Genomic DNA, 21,392 nt, shown 5'->3' on the forward strand with positions numbered 1-21,392 from the left:
GTGTTCTGATAAAGGCAAGGATGTGACCTGAGGCATGGCTGCAAGCCCAGGGTCTTCCTTCTGAGCCGCGTCCCTTCAATGCTACTTTCATTTTGTTCCTCCCCACCCCACCCCATCCCTGCCCCTGTACAACTAACTCAGCTCCTGTGTTGCTCCATGTACTGTTAACCAATGGGAGACACCAGTCTTCCGAGATCTCCCCTGTGTCTAAAAGCAAGGCTTTAACATTGAAGCCCGGGCACCACCCCTCACCTGGGGAATGACTTTTGCTTTCCAGGTTTCGATTTTCTTTTGTACAATGCAGAATTACTATTTCATCTACAGTTTCCATGACAACCGCAGGACAGAATACAGGTCAAGTGTGCAGCAGGGTCTCCCCAGCTCACAGCAGCCATTGCAATAAATGTTGAGACAAGATGGAAGGAGTTCTTGCCAATTCTCTTGGAGTAGGAGACAAGAGTTTCAACAGTGTGGAAAAGTGGGAGAGGAGCTGTTCTCAGTTACAGCCAATTGCGGGGACTGCCTTCTATTGGTTTTTCTAATTTGGGATTTAGGAAACACTTCTAAAACGACTTGTGGAGTCTTCTAAAAACATTAATGTATCCAAACCTTTTTTTTTTTAAGACAAAATATCAATATGTAACCGTACCTAGCCTGGAATTCATTATGTAGACCAGATTGGCTTTGAACTCACAGAGATCAGCCAACAGGCCTAGCTCTAAACATAACGTAAACCAGTACTTGCTTGAACTCATTTTAACTGGTCAATCAGAAAAATGCAGGTTCTAACTGTGGCTTAAAAACTATTAATGATCTGCATATGCACATTTGCATCATGATAATGTGCTAAGACTAAATCAGGTATAGATGCAAATGCACACTAATTACTTTTGTTTATTAACAAGCCAAGCCAAAACCACATGGCAGCTGCAATTGCTTTGAACCCTATTCAAATCTCAAATGTCAAACTGTTCTTCAAATCTCTTTAAAGTATTACATTTACAAGAAATGTCTTATTCTCGTTTTTTTAAGCAAAATTCATTTTATGTTATGTATGTGAGTACACTGCAGCTGTCCTCAGACACACCAGAAGAGGGCATCAGATTCCATTACAGGTGGTTGTGAGCCACCATGTGGTTGTTGGGAATTGAACTCAGGCCTCTAGAAGAGGCCCCTCGTTATTATTATTTAAAGTCCTAATTCCACTTCCTTTCTGGAAGAGGGAGGGTGATGGATGAGACCATAAATCAACAAACTTAAGAAGTAAACTCTGTAAGGGCCAGGTTCTTAAGGTATCTGTGGTGAGCTCACCCACCATAAGAGAGAACGAGCTGACAGAACAACAGACAGCCTTAAATATGTCCTGCTAGGCTGTCAGGGAATATGCAACCACAGCCCCACGGGGTACAGTTCAGGCAGAATGAGCAACAGACAGCAAGGGTGCGAGACACACGTTCCTCCCTCACCTGCAAAAATACAGATCTTAAGTGCAAAAGGAGAGCAACGAGGTGTCTTAGGAAATTCTGAGATGACCTCATGAGGCGAAAATATAACACTGTGACTATGCAGTCTATAAAAACCACATCCAAGCATACCAGCACCCACATTGGCCCTTACGTCAGCTCAGCATCAGTCAATGTGGTTGTAGTGGACACAGGGGGAGTCAAGGGTTGCTGAGCGATATGCTCTTTCCAAACTCCCTTACAATCCGAGCGCGTGGTACTTTCTCTGCAGTAAGGAAGATTCCCTACCCACCTGTTTCTGTTAGATCATATATTTGATGATTCAAAAAAAAAATAATTCAATGAGATAACTCAAGTTTAACCACCTGAATGACTCAGCTACTTAATCACTGCAGAGACATTTAACGCCCGTCCGTCCGAAGCTTCCATTATAATAACTCGAGCCATCTTGCTGTAGCCTCCTTTCATTTACGCAGCAATCTCACATGCAGCAATGGGATTCCTGTGTCGTGTCTGTGTGGTGGTGGATTTTCACCTAAACTGTGCATCAGAGAACTATATCAAACCCATTTCACTTGCATTTATCAACGGGGGCACAGTTTTACATTAATATGAAAGTAAAATACCAACTTCTATATATACCAGAGGATGCTGCCTGATTCTTATTAATCTCCTTGAATTGCCTGCAGTGCTAGTCACTGGGTGGTCAGTGTTAACTTTATTGTAGTATTCACATGTAGTTGGTATTTTTACTTTCATAACTATCTTAGTAGGTCAATAGAGAGATACCTAAATTTGACATACAGACTTCACTTCTGCTCTAAAAGGAATTGTCACAGATAAGATACCCTGTGAGTGTGATGGAAAATGAATGTTTGGGAATGTTAAAAAAACAAAAACAAAAACAAACCAAAAACGACTTAGTGACGTAACAAGATGGCCAGCAAGATGTCTCAGAAAGGGAAGGCTCGTTCTTGAACCGCAGCCAAGCTGATGATCTAAGTTCGACCCCTGAGAACTCCATGATGGAACGAGACAACTGCTTCATGCTAACTGTCCTCTGACTCCCATCCCCATCCCACACAGAATAACGATAATGAGTTAAATAAACTTTAAAACAACAGCGATAACACGCTAGGGTTAAGCTGTCTCTCCACTTCTTCTAATCTTCAGTTCCCTAAGAGTTAACACTGAATCATACACTTTGTTCAAGAGCACAGGGTCCTCATGTGAGCTGACAGCGCTGTAAATTCTACCTTGGATCTCAGACACACCGCAGAGAGTCTTCTGGTGTCTGAGGGAACGCTTGGGCTTTAGGCAGACCTCTTTCCTAGCCATGTGCAGCCAAAAGAGCTCGGAGTACTCGAGTCCAATCTTTTTTACAACTCATGACGGCATCTACACGTGTGCATGAAAGCAAAGCAGTGTCTTGTGAGGACAACAAAACACGCAATGGGTAGAACATCAGCCAGACCATGACCTGAACCAAACCATTGTCAACAGATGAGAATACGCCCATTCACAGCTCAACTGCGATGTGAGCATGCGGCTCAGCGGGGGAGGGGTGGGTGTTGAAAGACAACTTTGGGGAAGGCAACTTGGTAATGACTATGACATTGGAAAATGCATTTGGTCCTCTGTCCAGTAACTTAACTCCTACAAATCAACACACACACACACACACACACACACACACACACACACACACACACACACGCAGAGGATATCTGGCATAGTATCATGCCTAAGTACAAAACATTGACAGCAACCACTGATCCACCAATAAGGGGATGGCTTACAAACCACACACCGTGAAATCCTAACAGTCATAGAAAAGAATAGCACAGATCCCACAAGCTTAGGAGGATGCTGAGCAAAGGTTACACAGCATTCAAGGAGAGTGCGCTATTTATTAGTCTCTGCTATTACAGTATTTACTACAGTCTCTGCTATTACAATATTTACTACAGTCCCTGCTATCACAGCCTCCAGATGTGTACACTACACACACACACACATAAAGCAAGAGACTGAGAACACACACATGCAACTCTGAACAATGCACATCCTTAGAGTATTCTGCTACTTCTACCATGCCTTCCTGTTTGAGAGAGGGTGTTGCTACATGACCTGTGCTGGCCTGGAACTCAGATAGCCCCAGTCATCCATAAACTTAAATCCTCCTGCCTCAGTCAGCTCTTTGTACAATTTTTTAAAAAAAGATAGAATGGAACTGCTTTTCTTTTCCTTTCTTTTTTTTAAAACAATCTCTCTATATACATGACAAGTGTTTTCTCTTTTTATTAACCTTTTCTGATATGACCAGGAAAAAAACGAGTGGCTGTCATCAATTGTAGGGTAATTACGCAAAAGACCGGGCAAGCAAATGCAGTGTTAAGATCCCAGACAGCTGAATCCTAGAACAAGAGAAGGGCCAAGTGGGAGAGCCGAGGAAGCGAGTGTCCTTCCTAAGCTATGCTCCTCATGAAGTAGCTGCACTGTGGTTTACATAAGCTGTGGGCACCAGGGGAAGAATGTGTACTAACTGCCTATATTGTGCTGAAATCTTTCTGGACTATTAAAAATATTTCACGTTAACTAATGAAGGTTGTGGGTGTTGAACCCAGGTCTTGTGTAACCTGGGCAACCACTGAGCTAAACCCTCAGAGGCCATTATTTTTAAAAGTTTATTTTATATTTGTGTGTGTGTGTGTGTATGGGGGGACATGGGCACATGAGTACAGGTGTCCACAGAAGACAGAACGAGATCCTTTGGAAATGGAATCACAGAATGTTGTCAGCTGCCATGTGGGTGCTAGAAACCAAGCCTGGGTCCTCTGTAAGAGCAGCAAGTCCTCTTAAGCCCCGAGCTGTCTCCGCAGCCTTAAAGAGCATTTTGAGAAGTAAAAGCTTTGGAGCCAAAACTGCTGACCCTTACTAGTAGCTGTGTAGCCCTAAGAATGTAATATCCCTCCGAGTCCCAAGTGCACAGCCTGTAATGTGGAGACATCCCCGGTGACCTTGAACTCTACAGAGTTCAAGAAAAGCACAGTGGTTAGAGTTGGGCACCTATAATAGATTCTTAATAAATGCTGATTTCCCTTTGGTTAGACTGTCATTTGCTTTTCATTTTTACTTACATTCCAAGAGAGGGTCTCACTCGGAAAACAAATTGGCCTCAAAATCGCCACTCCCCTGCCTCTACCCCCACAGTGCTGGGATTACAGGTGTGTGCACCTTGTCCAATTTGGAGTGTTAGAATGCTTTTATTTTCATTTGGAAATCAAGACCCTCACCCCCTCTTGTCCTGAGTTCCTCTACAGCACCTGGCAGGGTGCTTCCCACACATAGATTTTTTTTTTAAGTATGATTCAAGTCATGTTCCCGTCAAATTTCAGAAGAAATGGAGGATGAATAGATTTGGCAAACAAATAAAAACCTCTTACTCCCCTGACAGGTATGTGGGTTGCTTGAAGTAAAAAGCATAGCAGGTTCTTGAGAACTGTATAGGTCCCTTAACTTGGAGTGCCCTTTGTCGTAATTCATCACTGAACATCACGGCATTTGAAAATGAATGCCAAGAGGCTAGCAACCTACGAGATTATTATCTGGCAAAGATTTCTAGTACATGGTATGTATGTAAGGTGCGGTCTAGAAAAGTCTCCAAGCTCAGAGAGAACAGACATTAGAATGTTCTCGGTTTAATTTCTAGTTTAGAAAACCTCAGGACCCCATTCCCTCCTGTTTATTTGGAATACTGCTGATCTAACTTTGAAGCCACTGCTTCGGTAGCTCCTCCCAGTGAAGTAGAGGGTCTGTGCTGAGCTAACCTCATCTCAAAGAAGATGGGACCCTGACCACTGGCATTGCTCCGGGTCAGCAGTGACCAGAAAGGCTGTGGGCTGTGGTGTGGATGAAGATCTTACAAGAATGTATTCCCTGCCCAGTTTAACCACCTGGGCTAGTTATAAAAGTTCAAAGGGTCTTTCCACACACACTGTGTCCTAAACGCACAATTCAGGTTATGTTATTTTGTCTTAGAATCTGTCTTAAAGCTAGGCAGTGGTGGTGCATGCCTGTAATCCCAGCACTTGGGAGGCAGAGGCAGGCGGATTTCTGAGTTCAAGGCCAGCCTGGTCTACAGAGTGAGTTCCAGGACAGCCAGGACTGCACAGAGAAACCCTGTCTTGAAAAAACACACACACAAAAAAAGACTCTGTCTTAAAGACCAAATAATGTTCAACTCTCTCCGGTCACCAAGGAGGTGTGTTTGATGGTAATTACTCAAGGCACCGAGTTCAAGTGCACTTCCGAATTTGTAGGAAAAAAAAAAGGTGTCTTCACAAGATGTGGTCCAGAAGGATAGGGAGGAGGTCCTGAATTCTTAGAAGTGTGATCGGCTAGGCCACCCAGGAAACCTACTTAAGAGCCAAACAAGTCTCAGGGTGACCTCAGGGGTGTGATCCTCAAAGTTCAGGGCATCTTTCTGGGACAGGAAAGGGGCTTTCTATAGAACTAAGTAGGATTGCTAAACGCATGAAACTCAAGAAGAACGAAGACAAAGTGTGGACACTTTGCCCCTTCTTAGAAATGGGAACAAAACACCCATGGAAGGAGTTACAGAGACAAAGTTTGGAGCTGTGATGAAAGGATGAACCATCTAGAGACTGCCATATTCATGGATTCATCCCATAATCAGCTTCCAAACACTGACACCATTGCATACACTAGCAAGATTTTGCTGAAAGGACCCAGATATAGCTGTCTCTTGTGAGACAATGCCGGGGCCTAGCAAACACCGAAGTGGATGCTCACAGTCAGCTATTGGATGGATCACAGGGCCCCCAATGGAGGAGCTAGAGAAAGTACCCAAGGAGCTAAAGGGAACTGCAACCCTATAGGTGGAACAACATTATGAACTAACCAGTATCCCGGAGCTCTTGACTCTAGCTGCATATGTATCAAAAGATGGCCTAGTCGGCCATCACTGGAAAGAGAGGCCCATTGGACTTGCAAACTTTATATGCCCCAGTACAGGGGAACGCCAGGGCCAAAAAGGGGGAGTGGGTGGGTAGGGGAGTGGGGGGTGGGGGGGTGGGTATGGGGAAAATACCTAATAAAAACTTTAAAAAAAAAGAACTAAGTAGGACACCTTACTTGATGCAAAGTGCCTTTATACACAATGCTAACACTGAGGGGCTGTGGAGATGGCTCAGTCTCATAAAGTGCTGTACATCTGGCACTCACATCAAAGTTGGGCAAAGCAGAACCCCCTTGCAATTCCAGTGCTGGGAAGGCAGAAGCAAAGAACCCATGCGAGTTCCAGGCCAGCCAAGTGCTACATTGTGTATCAAAGACCTGTATCAAAGGAGAGAGAGACAGAGAGAGAGTGAGAGAGAGAGAGAGAGAGAGAGGAGAAGAAGAAGAAGAAGAAGAAGAAGAAGAAGAAGAAGAAGAAGAAGAAGAAGAGGAGGAGGAGGAGGAGGAGGAGGAGGAGGAGGAGGAGGAGGAGGAGGAGGAGGAGGAGGAGGAGGAGGAGGAGGAGAGAGAGAGAGAAAGAGAAGGGAAAGGGAAAGGGAAAGAGAAAGAGAAAGAGAAAGAGAAAGAGAAAGAGAAAGAGAAAGAGAAAGAGAAAGAGAAAGAGAAAGAGGAAGAGGAAGAGGAAGAGGAAGAGGAAGAGGAAGAGGAAGAGGAAGAGGAAGAGAAAGAGAAAGAAAGAAAAAATAGACAGGCAGAAAAACAAACAGACAAAGTAGAGAGACTGACTGGGTTGTCAACCTGTGACCTCCATGTGCACATATCTGCATATAAACACACACATGCACACATGCACAAAACGGGACACTTGAGCTCCATGGAACAGTTCAGATAAAGGTGTTAAAACGGAATCCACCAGACAAAGCATAGGTTTCCCTTTAAGGGCAGTTCAAAAACATCGGCTTACCTGATGGCAGGCAGAACCAGACAGAGATGCCTCTGGGACTCTTGTGAGGGACTTCCTGAGTGTCAGGCTCACAATTGTCTTCATTTTGTAAAAATCCTTCACTATTCTATATGCTGTGCTCATGTATTTTGTAGTTCACCAGATTTTACACTGTTACTTTAAAAATTATTTTTAATGGTGTGTATGTGAATGAGGGAGAGAGGGGTGGGGGGGTCCCAACTTGCATCCTCTGTAAGAACAGCAAATGCTCTTAAACACTCTTCTATCTCTGCAGCTCAACACTGTAACTTTTAAAATGAGGCTTTCCTTGATGAATAACATGATATTAAAAGCAAGGCTGTATGGAGTTCACATCATGTGAGGTATGTTAAATAATGCCGTCAGTTACACATCGAAGCAACCCCCTGGGTGAAAGTGCGCATGCCTTGTAGACATGCAATTCAGTTTCATTTCAGAACTCCAAAAGTGGAATGGACTGTTGGTGAGATAGGTTTCCTCACATCTGAGACAACGGTTAAAAGAAGCTAGCCCTCTATATCTGAATATAGATCAAGCAATGAATAAATACCATCAACACAGATGAAAACACTCCCGAGAGGAAAGGGGTCTCTGCCAAAGAAGCAATTTTCTAAGTTCTTGTGATGGATGTACAGTAGGGGGTATCTAAGTTTCAGAGTACAAGCTATTAATAGGTTACAAGCCAGTGTCCTTATAGCTTGACAAGAACCAAACCAATAACAACAAAAACCAAACCAAAGCAAACAAAAAAACCCAACCAACTAAATCAACCAGCCAAGAAACCAACAACAAAGAACAAAAAACCTTGCAAGGCTGAAAAAAAAAAAGTGAACTTAAGGGATTTCTAGAGCCTTCTGAGGCTAAGCATGTCTATTCCAGAGCAGACTTCTATAATCAGCAAGATACAAAGAGAAGCATTGGGAGGCCTCTACTGAATTTAAATGGGCACAGATGGCGTGTTTATAACACACCCCCACAATATGCCAAGTGTTCTCCCCCAAACCAACCAGGACACAGCCCCTGCCTCTAGGGACTTAACATCTAAAAGTCGACGAGGCCCGCCTAATTCAAAGAAAGCAAACAAATACAGGGAAGGAGAGCCGGGACTGGAGAGAAGGAGCCTGTGTCCATCTCTTGGCTCCAACATCAGCATCAGCAGAGGGGAAGGGCAAGCCAGAGTGGCCTTATTTTCCCTAAGGCTTAATATGATGCTGTGCAGTAAATATTTGTGCAGAACTGATGCTGGGCACACTGAAAAATGCTGTTGTGGTTGTCTAGCTGTAACAGGCAGAAGGTCTGAACCTGCCTGTGAGACAATATATAGCCTGTGATGGCTGCATGCAGCTGGCAGACAGCACACGGCCAGGCACAGGGACTGATTTATGGCTGCAAATTTAAATTATCCAGGACCAAGCACAGGAGAGCGTTATTTTAACCTCCCCTGGCTTCACCAGCAATTAATTGACAGGGTAAAACACTTCTACCTCAAAACCCCAAATGAGTCAATGACCCTTACTGGTCTGCATCTCGCCGCCCCCTAATTTGGTGTTGCCTCTCAAGGGATATAGGAGCTACATTTGGTTTGTCTATAAATAAACATTTTATGAGCTTATAGTCCACGCGGCGATGTCCTCACCTGGCAGACTAGAGCCCTTTCAACAGAGAGATGTCAGAACAAAGTGTCTCCTGACACAGGTCCTCTCTATGCATTTGAGTTAAAGAATATCTTGAAGTCGGGCGTGGTGGCGCACGCCTTTAATCCCAGCACTCGGGAGGCAGAGGCAGGCAGATTTCTGAGTTCGAGGCCAGCCTGGTCTACAAAGTGAGTTCCAGGACAGCCAGGGCTATACAGAGAAACCTTGTCTCGAAAAACAAAACAAAACAAAAACCAAAAAAACGAAAAAACAAACAAAAAAAAGGATATCTTTATTTTACACCACATGGTTTCTTCCTAGGAAGATTTCAAAATGCTGACATTCAATTAGTTACCTTATAGGAGCCAAGCTCACTTCAACAAGCTGGTCCTGGTTGCTTCTCACATTGGGGTGTCTGTCAAAGGTGGCTTTTAGCCGGGTGTCTGTGACTGTAGGCCTAAGTATGTTTGGGACTCAGGTCCCAATGGAAGCCATAGGTTAACCTCCTCAGGTTGTTCGCCTTGTTTCTCAGATTTTACCAACCATGTGTGTGTGTGTATGTATGTGTGTGTGTGTGTGTGTACATGTCTATGTGTGTGATGTATGTACATATGTGAGCATCATACTGTTATGCACACAATGATGTAAGAGGCCAACTCTTGGGGCTGATTCTCTTCCTCACAGAGGCAAGTCTCTACTGTCATTTCTGCTTATACTAAGTTGGCAAACCTGGGAGCTTGTAGGTCATTCTGCAGACTCTCCGATCTCGCAGTAGGAGTGTAGAAATGTGTACTACCTCATCTGGTTTTTCTCCATCGATCAAACCCAGGTCATCAGACTTGTACCACAAGTGCTTTATCCACTGAGGCATCTCAGAGGCCCGGCTTTGGGTGTGTGTGTGTGTGTGTGTGTGTGTGTGTGTGTGTGTGTGTGTTATATGTATATGTTCACATGGATGTTCTCATTCTGAGAACAGCATCTCTCATAGGCCTAGAACCTGCAAAGCAATATAGACAAGCTGGCCAGTGAGGCCAGTGAACCCACCTGTCTCCCCAGCACTGGATCACATGGACACTCAGATGCTTCTACAGGCACTCTGGTTCCCACTCTTATGTATAGTAGGCACTTCCCCCACTAAGTCATTGATGCAGCCCAAGGCAGCTCTCCAAAGAGATGATACAGACAAAACCCACAGGGGTAGGAGGCGGGTAAAGACAGCAGTGACCCAGGTACCGTTGTCCCACTGGTATGCATTGGGACCAGAGTCCAATCTAGAATACAATTTGGAGGTAAGGATAGGGAGTATTTTCTACCCAATGTGTCACTTATCCACAGGGTAAAGGTGTCTGTTGTAGTCAGAGCAGGCACCTATTAGGATTAGGAGCTGGAGAGATTCCACTAAAGCATCCGGGTGCCCACTGGATGGCAGGGGGAGGAACCTGAAGAGACTCAGAGCCAGACAACCTTGAAGACTTAACTTGAAGAGCCAAGCAAAGGTCAGGAAGGGTTGGGTCAGAGTATCTCCAGAGAGCCCTTCAGTGTTCTCACCTTCTCACTTCCATGTCCTCCTGCCACGGACCCAGGTAAAAACACCTGAATGTGAACAGCCCTTTGGCTTTTCCCACCTAAAACACTGCTGATGCCAACATGTCCACAGGATACCAAGTGTGTCAGGCCTCTGCAATAGTTTCCATCCATTGCAAAGTTAGGTTTACAGCAGAGATGGCAGTATATGCCACTGGTGGTTCTCAAAACTTGAAATGCCAAGAATCACAGGTTCGAAGCTGGCCTGGGTTACACAGTAACTTGAAGGCAAAAACTGAGACAACACAGCTAGGCCTGGTATAGGAAGAAAGAAAGAAAGAAAGAAAGAAAGAAAGAAAGAAAGAAAGAAAGAGAGAGAGAGAGAGAGAGAGAGAGAGAAAGAAAGAGAGAGAGAGAGAGAGAAGAGAAAAGGAGAGAAGAAAGGAAAGACAGATGGATAAAGACAGAAAGACAGACCTCTTTGCCCTACTCAAGATGATTTTCAATTTTCTAAAATATTATCTTGCCTATACTGTATTGTTCAACATGGCTTCCTGTTAGGAATTTTCTTAATCACCTCCCCTCTCAACTTATACACACATTCATATTCATATTCTCTCTCTCTCCCTCTCTTCCTCTCCTCTCCTCTCCTCTTCTCTCCCCTTCCCAATTAATTCAATTAATTTTTTTGCCAACTTTACCTTTTATCTTCAGGTCTTACCCTAAACACCATTTAATTAGCAGGTCTCTCTCATCCTCTGTGGGTCTCTACTCTATTCCCAGATCCCTTGCCTGCCTTTGTCCAGGAATATTCATCAGAATAGCACTGCGCATAGAGAATGACATTATATCCTCCTCAACCAGCCGTAGATTAGGAGACGTTTCATGGCTTCACCAGGCAGGCTCTGCATTGAGTAGACAATTCTCAGCATTGCCCTTCCGGGTCCTCCATTCACCAAGGTCCCACACCCTTCCCCATCGTTGCTTCCCAAAGGCATGGTTATCTGCTCCAAATTAGTCAAGTCTGCTCTCTTGAGTTCTATAGCTTTTTGTACAAAGAGGGAGTCCCTATGTCTTTCACCCTCCTATGTCCATCTTTTCCTCTGAAGAACTCCTGATTTCCTCCAAATGAATTTGTCCTCCCTGTCTGTTACCTCTTCCCGGCAGAGATACATTGTTTTTTCCTTGTGGATTCCCTACATCTGTCTATTTATAGTTACAGTTTTCATCTTATCCTTATTACTAGTTATACCTACTCTCTCATGAATCTCCTCATTCATTTAGTATACTTTGTATCAGAAGGTATTCTATAAATGCATCACTTGAGATCCCTAAAATTCTTATGGATGACGCAGCTACATTAGGCAGCGCTCTCCAATTACCTGGAAAAAAAAATTACCCTTAAAGGACCAGGACACGTGTCAAAGAGATAGAAGCTAAACAGAATTAGAAAAGCACATTACAGTACCAGCCCACCATAAAAGCACTTCTTTGTACCACAAATAATTGATCTCAAACCAGAGGACCCACTAACAGTCTATTACACATTATGATGCCAACATTGAAAATTTCTTGTATCTCAAAAACATCAGAATTTATCTCACGTGGCTGGAGAGCACATAGCTCAATTTTTGTTTTTAACCTTTATGACAAGTTCAGATATCTGCCGAACAGAACAAAACGCAAATGGCATTTAAGTTTTCTGGAAATTATAAAAGAGGCTCTGATACTGCTCAGTGGTAGGGTCCTTTGCATAGCATGTGGGTTCAATCCCGCATCATAGTGGGGAAGAGAATTAGAGGTTGCTATTATGCATACACACACGCAAACACACACATGTATAATGGACACAGCACACATATGCTCAGAAGGGACCACGGAGATGCTCAAATTCACTCATCAGGGGTCTAGATGAGGCTTTCCTGGCCAAGGTCAAATAGTAAACCTAGGACCAAGGTTCAGACTGTCTGACCTCCAGTCCAGCACTCTTCACACCTGGATCCACTCACCCCAGGACCATGACAAGTGGTGTACTCTGCTCTTCATGATACCCATGTGCTGAAGCGAGGCTATGTGCTCAAGAGAAATAACACACGAAAGTAAGCGAGTGAAAGAGGATTCTCTCTGTCTCTCTCTCTCTCTCTCTCTCTCTCTCTCTCTCTCTCTCTCTCTCTCTCTCTCGCTTTGGAGCTCACAAAACACTGCTTTGTAAGCTTTGAGAAGTATTTGTGCTCAAAGACACTGTCAGAACTAAGAAAAACAAGACAGGACATGACTGCACACTTCACAAAATGCATGGCAGACTCTAGTCATTAGGAATACGCTACACAACACCTCTCCCCACTTAATCTTATTTGCTTGTTTTAAATGGTTGATTTTTTTAAATGAGTTTTATTTTATTATTTTTGTATACATGGGTGCTTTGCTTGACTGAATGGCAACATGTCTGGAGCCCATGGAGGCTAGAAGAGGTGTCAGGCTCCCTGGAACTAGAGGGCATAGACAGTTGTGAGGTATTGGGTGGGTATGGGAATCAGAGCAGTGTTCTCCAGAAGAGCATCCAGTGCCTTAACCACTGAGCCATCTCCCCAGCTCCAATACTGCCCTTTGATTGCTACCTCATCAAAACTTACCATTTAGTTCATTTTAACCAAGCGAGATGATGTTTCAGGGGGGAAAATTCAAATAAGAGAGAAAACCTAGTTTTAAAATGAACACAAACTTGTTATTAAACATTACTTTTCACAGCTCTATTCTTTCTTTCTTTCTTTCTTTCTTTCTTTCTTTCTTTCTTTCTTTCTTTATTTATTTTGGTTTTTTGAGACAGGGTTTCTCTGTATAGCCCTGGCTGTCCTGGAACTCACTTTGTAGACCAGGCTGGCCTCGAACTCAGAAATCCGCCTGCCTCTGCCTCCAGAGTGTTGGGATTAAAGGTGTGCGCCACCACACCCAGCTCTCACAGCTCTATTCTTTTTTAAAGTCTTAATTTAGTTTTTATCTCTGTGTATATGCAAATGTGTGTGGCTTCCTGCAGGGACCAGAAGAGGGCATTAGATCCGGAAGGCTGGAGTTGCAGGCAACTGTAAACCTCCATACAGGGTGTGAATGCTGGGAACCAAACTCCATCCTCTGAATAAGAACGAACACACTTTGAGCCATCTCTCTCTCCAGCCCCTAGAGTTCCCTTCTTCTTTTTCTTCTTCTTTTTTTAAATTTATTTTTTATGTATATGAAAAATATGAGTATATGAATACAGTGTATATGAGTACACTGTAGCTGTCTTCAGACACACCAGAAGAGGTCATCAGATCCCATTACAGATGGTTGCTGAGAATTGACCTCAGAACATCTAGAAGAGCTGTCAAGTGTTCTTAACCGCTGAGCCATCTCTCCAGCCCCAGAGTTCCCTTCTTAATAACTGGCAGAGAGTAGGCCCTTAATTGTTTATGTTTGAAAAAAAAAATCCATCTTAAACTGGGCCTGGTATGGCACACCAATGGATCTCAACACTCAAGAGGCTAAGGCAGAAAGAACATGGGTTTGAAGCTGACTATTCAGAATCTGTCTCAAAGTAACAGTAACTAAAGTAATCAAGGTGCTACTCTTGAACTCTAAGGCGTGACATCACTAACTGTATACTTTGTTGCTACTTGAAGCAGAAAACAATGAGTGTCTGAGTGTCGACACTTTGTATCAACTGGAAATGTGTCTAAGCCCAGAACATTTTATCTTGTGGGTGGGTGGGTGACAGGCAGGCCCTGTTTTATGAAGAAAGATTTGGAATTTAAGTAAAGATTTTAACAAAGTGGTAAGGGAGAGATAGTATATATACCGGCAGAGCTTCCTTGGAGTTGCCTCGTTTGGTCACATTTTGTTAGTGATTTTTTTCAAAACATTCAGCTGTACATGTTAAGAAACAGGCTTTACATCATAACTTGGTAATCACATATACATAGTTCTCTACAGTACCACCCAGCTATATATTCCCAAACTCTATGGCACCAATGGAAAGTAGCCAACCTAAGCACGCACACGCGCAAACACACACACACACACACACACACACACACGCACACACACACACACACACACACACACACAGAGGGACGGGTATCTGAACAAGTTTAAAGTGAAAGGATTGATGTGACTGTGGCCCTGTCCACATCTTTGAAGAGGAGGATTCTTTAAACCTGAGCGCCTTCCCATTAAGCAGTATGGTATCCCTTAAGATAAGCAACATACACAGATCAGAAAGAGTGATTGGCAAAAATACCCAGGAAGAGGCAAGACAACAAGATCCTGAACTTCCAAACTGTACAGTGCTTCCTCTCCACCCCAAGGAGAACTGCACGTGGAAGGAAGGCCCTTGTGCTATCTGTGTAAAACTGAACCAGAAGCAAACTAAATGCACATGATCTCAGCTTTGGGGGGGTCACATAGGCCAAGAGAGTTCACATTCCCCAACATACATTTCCGGTAGGTGGCCCCCAAATTACAAATCCAGACCTACTGTGCAACCCAATGATGCCACTCCAGGACTTTGATGGGCAAGAGAAGGGTCAAGTTACTCAACACCTGTTTTCAATAAAATATCATTTCTTCTGATATTTAAAAGGGGGTGAGGTGTGTATCAACATATTGCTAAGCCACCATGAACTTCCCTGTATCACTTTTGATTAGCAACACTGAATGAAAATACAGGCCCCAATGCTTTCTGTGTATTTCAGGGAGCCGGAAGGGGCAAGGATGCTCCTTGATTCCTGGAGGCAATCTACATCCATCCCTTGGTCTTTACATGTCTGGCTCCCGAGAACAGACGTCAATAGTCTCATCTAAGTCTATGCTACTTATATCTCCTCAGAGAAGGAGTTTCAGAACATTTAAGCTACCTTTGTTATCATAAAGGAAAAAAAAAAGTACAGACAGTGGCAAAAGATAGAGTTTAATTATAGGGGCTTAAGGACAGGAAAATTCCCACCACGGATTCTTCCTCCAGAAAGAATACTGCTTCTTCTCCTCTTGAGGCAAACTGATCATCTACAGACAATAAAGATGCTGGGCTCCGTGTGTTTTCTTCGGGGCTCTCTCCTTCTGTAATCTTTCATTTGATCTTCTAATGTGAATTAGTACTCAAAGCCACGACAGGCACTTAAACGATCAGACCAATTCACAATTATGGCAAATGAAAATTCCACAATAAGGCTACCATCAGACTATCTAAAGAACTCTAAGCAGTTGTTTTTCTAAATCCCTCTGGAAGGAGTCAACGTTTCCAGGGGTATGGGGAAGATGAATGAAGCTGTTATTCTCCAGTGTTTAGTGACAAGGGTCATCTCTGAGGAGCAGGGTGACTGAGCGTCGTCACTCAGCGCTGAGCTGTGGTGGCAATTAAACATGCAGAGTTCTAATTACAGGGTTGAACATCATCTCGCTGAGCACTCGTCTCCATCAATTCATCTGACTTAAATCTTTCTTATGTGTTTGTCTTTGAGATAGGGTCTCTTCTGGTCCAGGCTGACCTCCAGCTCTGTATGAAACTGAGGGTGACCTTGAACTTCCCAACCCTGTCTCCAGAACACTGGGATAACAGGAGGGAGCCACCATGCTAGGGATGTGTGCATACCAGGTGAGCACTTTGCCAATTGACTTCATGTCTTTCAGTTAAAAACAAACAAACAAACAAACACCCAACAACATAACGGTCCATATGATGGAGGGAGAGGTCTGTGCTTATGGCATACTGTCCCGTTTGGAATCCTAGCCATTTCCCTATGCCAGATATGTGATCCTGTGAACTCCAGTTAACATCTCCTGCCTTTGTTTCATCATCTGCAGAACGGGAATCAGATTGTTTCTAGCTCTACTGCCTCATGAAGGGTCAGACAGCTCATGAAAGGTAAGCTTTTGGCATGGTGTTAGGCAGAGCGACCTCCGCACACAGCGGTGGTTGTCATCCTTTGGGACATGGATGGGTAAGAAAAACTGAAGTCAGTCACAGAGCCGGGAACAAAACCTGGGTCCTCTCTTGACCTTGATGGCGCAGGCACAGAGGGCCTGGCTGCGGAAGATACGGTGCTTCCTAGAGCAACACAGACGCTGTGATTCAGAAAGCCTACGAGTCAAAATCAGAGCAGCTCAAAACAGTGACAAAACCTGCATTTTAATTTACCTTCGTGCACACAATTTAGGTTAATTATTAAAAAGCCAAATGTTCGATTTTTGGATACAAGGGCAACTTATTTATTCTTGTGGGCACAGGCAGCTGAACTCGGAGCCTTGAAAGCAGTAGGTGTGTGTCTTAGCACTGAGCCACACTCCCAGGCTCAAATGTTTCATTTTGGGACAGAACACTATACAGGGAAGGATAATTATGTGTCACGATATTTGTAAAAGAAAAGCCTTTTGTCTCACTCTTCAGAAGATAGACCAAAAGAAAAAAAAAGGCCGAGGTCTAGTACATAGCACGTAGCAGATTATTACCTAAAATTCCTTCTGGAAAATAAACACAAAAGGAGACAGAGACTACGATGTTGATGGCAGCTGTATTAGGGTTCTTTCTCCCTCGGGTCTCAAAGTGTTCGGTATTGTATTGTAACATTTATCGTTTAAAAAAGGTGATTTTTTTTTTCAAAGCAAAATGTACTGAGGACTGAAAAACAGTGTTCACCAAAGAAACACCTAAAAAACAACTAACAATAGACACCCAACTGAAAGCTGCTCTCTTTTGTCAAATCTACCGCAGGCTTCTCCCCTCCGATTTTGCTCAAACTTTATCCCTTCAGTGATTTAGGCGGCTGTAATAACATCTTTCTCTATGTCTAAAAATAGGCCACGGGTGTGTAAATTTATGAGCTGAAATGCAGAACTGGCACAGGGTGTCTAAATTAGAGCATTAAATCCTTTAGTCTACTCCAGCATGGGGATCTATTTGAAGCGCCTATGTCCACACGCTTTGTAGAAAGACAGTTTTAATCCAACATCATCTTTGTTCTTTTCATAGGTGGAGAAATGAGAAGCTGTGACCATTATTCTCAAATGTGCCAAATCACTTCTCAAGAGATTAAGCCTGGGAAAAACTCGTCCCAACTCCCGCCTCAGGTTCCCTCTTTGAATAAAGAGAACAGAGGAGAACATCAGGGCTTTTGACCTTTCCATGTTAACCCCACCTCAACCTGGAGGTTCAGCATCTTTCCACTGGCAGCCCTGGGCTCTGCTGTGACTCTGCTCCCTGCCCTAGGGACTGTCTCTTTGCCTGCACTCTTGGCTACACCACTGCAAACCTGGAGTTCTATGAGCTTTGAGGCCTGATACTTTAGGTAAAGAAATAGCACTGCCCAATGGCCTGAAGTTTTCTGATTGCTTTAAAAGATACTCAAAAGAAGAAGATGGAGGAGGAAGAAGAGGAGGAGGGGGGTAGGGGCTTGAGAAATGGCTCAGCAGTGAAGAACATTTATTACTCCTCCAGAGGACCCAAGTTCAATTCCCAGCACTCACACTAGACAGCTCACATCACATCCGCCAATGGCTCTGGCATCAGGATACCTGATTGTCCTCTCTTCCTTCTTCTAGCCTCTGTGGCCACCCTCACACATGTGGCACGTACTCACAGATACGCACACTAAAAATAAATCTTTTTTTTTTTTAAGGCCAAAGGTGAGCATTGAACTCAACATTTGAACGTGATTCAAATGAGAATCTGAACACAGGATGTCAGAGGGCACTGTAGCTGCCCCCGGTGCAGCCTGTCCACCCTAGACTTGGTTCTAAGCAAGATGACAGGCAAGGAAGGAAGAAAACGGGAGAATCAGCTGGTGGGGGGTGGGGGGGAAGGGGTGGCTGGCTTGTATGACTGATGTGATTTGTGGCAGTCAATGACAGGACTATAGGATCATGTGACCTCTGGTGTCTTCTCCAAAATACCAGTTTGTCACAGATTCCCCATCAGCTGTATTTAAGGTTATCTTCATACTAGACAACTCTGTTTAACACACAGTATCTACTAAACAAAAGAAAGGAAGGAAGGAAGAGAGAAAGAAGATGTGGAAATTTGCCATATTAACATAAGTCAAATACACAGGCTTAGCATGAGCAACAAGATGCATCAAGCCTACACATAAAATAATGTCTTATTTCTCTGGATGGATATATACTATAGATAACTCCTTTGGTATCTAAGAGCTACTGTGTGTGTGTGAGAGAGAGAGAGAAAGAGAGAGAGACAGACAGACAGACAGAGACAGAGAGAGACAGAGAGAGAGAAGAGGAGTGCAAAGCCACATGGAAATGCTTCACCATCATGAAAGGAAGCAAAGTTTGAAAACTTCCAAATGGGAACCAACAGTAGATTGGTCGGCGTTCAGAAATCGGCACGGTAATGACGATTGCAGCTTCAAAATTAAGCTTGTTTATATGGTTAAAAATAAAGTGCCACCGTGTTATCTTCAAACGAGAAAACGTCATTATTTAATAAACGCTGATCTTAACATTTTATACCGAGTTGACCTTCAGCGGCACAAAGAACAGCGATGATCTACACAGCTAAGGTTTATTAAAAAAAAAAAAAAAAAACAAAAACAAAACAAAAACAAAAACAAATAAACAAAAAACAAACGAAAATTTGGCTGCGGGTAAAAGTTGCTGTCCTCAGTACCGAAAGATGCCTGTTTCCTACCACTCTAACTCAGAACATTTTCAGTCAAGTGTAGCTGGAAAGGTTGATAAAACGTTTGGGGAGCCAACCATTTCTTGTGAAATCAATTACCAAACACATTATCCACTGTTGGCGCATTTGCTTCTAAAGCGATCCCAAACACCACGTTCCCAGCAGCAAGGACTACCGCTGTAAAATGTTAAAAGATACTTGAGATAGGGGACAGGCCAACAAGAGAAGTGGGTGCGGTAAAGAATACAAAGAGAGGGTTGGAACCGATCCTATGTAAGGACTGACTGTCCCTTCGATTGTCTTCCTCATTCTCTATTCACACATCAAAGCATCCAAACAATTTAATTTGTGGTCCTTAGTGTTGTGTCTTCAACTCTACATCTAAGTTTATCGTGAGGGTGTGAAGAAAAAAATACAAAACAAAACCAACAACCTGCTTAGCTTACCTAGCCATGAATCACAGCCAGGAGCTCATCTTGCTGTGTATCAGCAACTATGTTCTCAGTACAGCTATGTGACCTGAAGTGGCAGCTGCGTGCAGAACCACCAAAATAGCAGGGGCAAGAGCTCTCTGCTGGCTCCTCGGCCCCAATCTCGCGTTCCCAGCCCTTTCCTCCCACTGAGCACCAGCCGACTGCAGAGCCCAGAAAGACCCAGCCCCACGCTCTGAGAATAAAGGCCGTAGGCCCACCACACCTTCCCTGCCCTCTCGGGGAACCCGGGGTGCGAACACAGCAAGGAGGGCTCCGGGGACATTGTGAGGACGCACAGCGGGATAGGGGACGAAGGCCGCCCGTTGCAGAGCAAGCCCCGGCCCAGCGGGGATGCACACACCCCGGGACAATCTGGCCACCCCACGGGCACCCGCACCCGAGGTTCTAGGCTCATCCTGGAAAGGGCACGACCGGATCGGGTCGCCCCGAGGTTCCAAGTACCCAGACCTTGCGGATGCACGCCTCACCTGTGCGGGCCGATCCGTACCCCGGCCTCCCCAGTGTCCGCGCCCCTCCCACACCGTGCGCCCCGGGTTCCTGGGGACATCTTGGGGACACCCAGGCCGGTTCTGGCAGCCACTCACTTTCTGGATCCGCTTCAGCGCCATGGGGCAGGCGGCGGGGGCTGCGGAGTGTCCGCGTGTCCCGGGCTGCCGCCTCGCAGGGCTGCTCCGTGTGCGCCCGGGCGCGGTGCGCGAGTGTGCGGGCGGCGGCGCCGGACTCTTTTGTTTCCGCCTTCGCTTGCTGGGAAGGAGCCTGCGCCCTCCCCGCCGCGCCCCGCCCGCCTGGCACACTGGGAAGTGTAGTCCCAGGCTCGGCCTCTGCCGCCCGCGCGGACGTCGTCCGGTCACCCGTGGGTGACAGCTGCGACCAGGCTGCTGCCGCTCCCTGCAGCCGCTCTGCAGAGCAAGGTCTCGAATCTGCAAAAACCCAGACAGCAGGTGAGCTGTCGCTCCTAGGAGCTGCTGTGAACCACGGCTCGCTCCTCCTCGCACAGACCCTGCGGCGGATCTTAACTTCCTTTGCAGATAATTCTGACTCTTCCCCGCTCGCCCCTGAGGGCGTGAGGAGTCTTCGTCAATTGTACTCCACCTTTCTTTCTTTCTTTCTTTCTTTCTTTCTTTCTTTCTTTCTTTCTTTCTTTCTTTCTTTCTTTCTTTCTTTCTTTCTTTCTTTCTTTCTTTCTTTCTTTCTTTCTTCCTTCCTTCCTTCCTTCCTTCCTTCCTTTCTTTCTTTCTTTTTTTTTTTTTGAAACAGGGTTTTCCTTTATGTCTTTTTGTCTCCACCTCCCAAAAACGGGATTGAAGACAGCTTTCCACACACCCAACCGTTACGTGGTCTCTGGCATCCGAACTCAGGTCCTCAGGCTTTGCGGCAAGCAGTTTACCCACTGAGGTGTCCTCCAGCCCCTTCTCAGTTCTTGTGATCTCAGATCTTGCTTGTCCTTTCAACCATGACTTCTTGGCTTGGCACCTGCAGGTCAGTCTTGGATTTCTGACGGCGTTGGTCAGTCTTAGGTTTCTGATGACTAAAGTCAATCCATTCCTTATCTAAAATGGTTTTGAATCCCATATTGCTTCTCAAAACACTCAACGCTCACTGTCGCGGCTTCCACAGTGTCTCTGCAGCTGGATCAGCCACATCTGGGAAGTT

The 21,392-nt window shown here is 44.7% G+C and overlaps 1 protein-coding gene across 4 annotated transcripts in view; it reads right to left on the reverse strand.

Annotated features, from left to right (window-relative positions):
- The window catches only part of Ube2d1 (ubiquitin-conjugating enzyme E2D 1), a 30,405-nt gene extending 9,798 nt beyond the window's left edge, over positions 1-20,607 (reverse strand). For 2 of the 4 annotated variants that reach the window (XM_006513479.2, XM_006513478.2), the window contains exons 1-2: positions 12,579-12,644; positions 1,724-1,726 (exon numbers count right to left, since the gene is read on the reverse strand). In XM_006513479.2, coding sequence (XP_006513542.1) covers positions 1,724-1,726; positions 12,579-12,638 — 63 coding nt within the window. In that variant the 5' untranslated portion in view covers positions 12,639-12,644. Of the gene's footprint in view, positions 1-1,723; positions 1,727-12,578; positions 12,645-20,323 lie in introns of those variants that run through there. The other 2 variants (XM_030245013.1, NM_145420.2) reach the window with 2 other exon arrangements.
- Positions 20,608-21,392: the final 785 nt, after the last annotated feature.

Source organism: Mus musculus, chromosome 10 (genome assembly GCF_000001635.26).
Source record: "Mus musculus strain C57BL/6J chromosome 10, GRCm38.p6 C57BL/6J".
Classification (NCBI taxonomy): domain Eukaryota; kingdom Metazoa; phylum Chordata; class Mammalia; order Rodentia; family Muridae; genus Mus; species Mus musculus.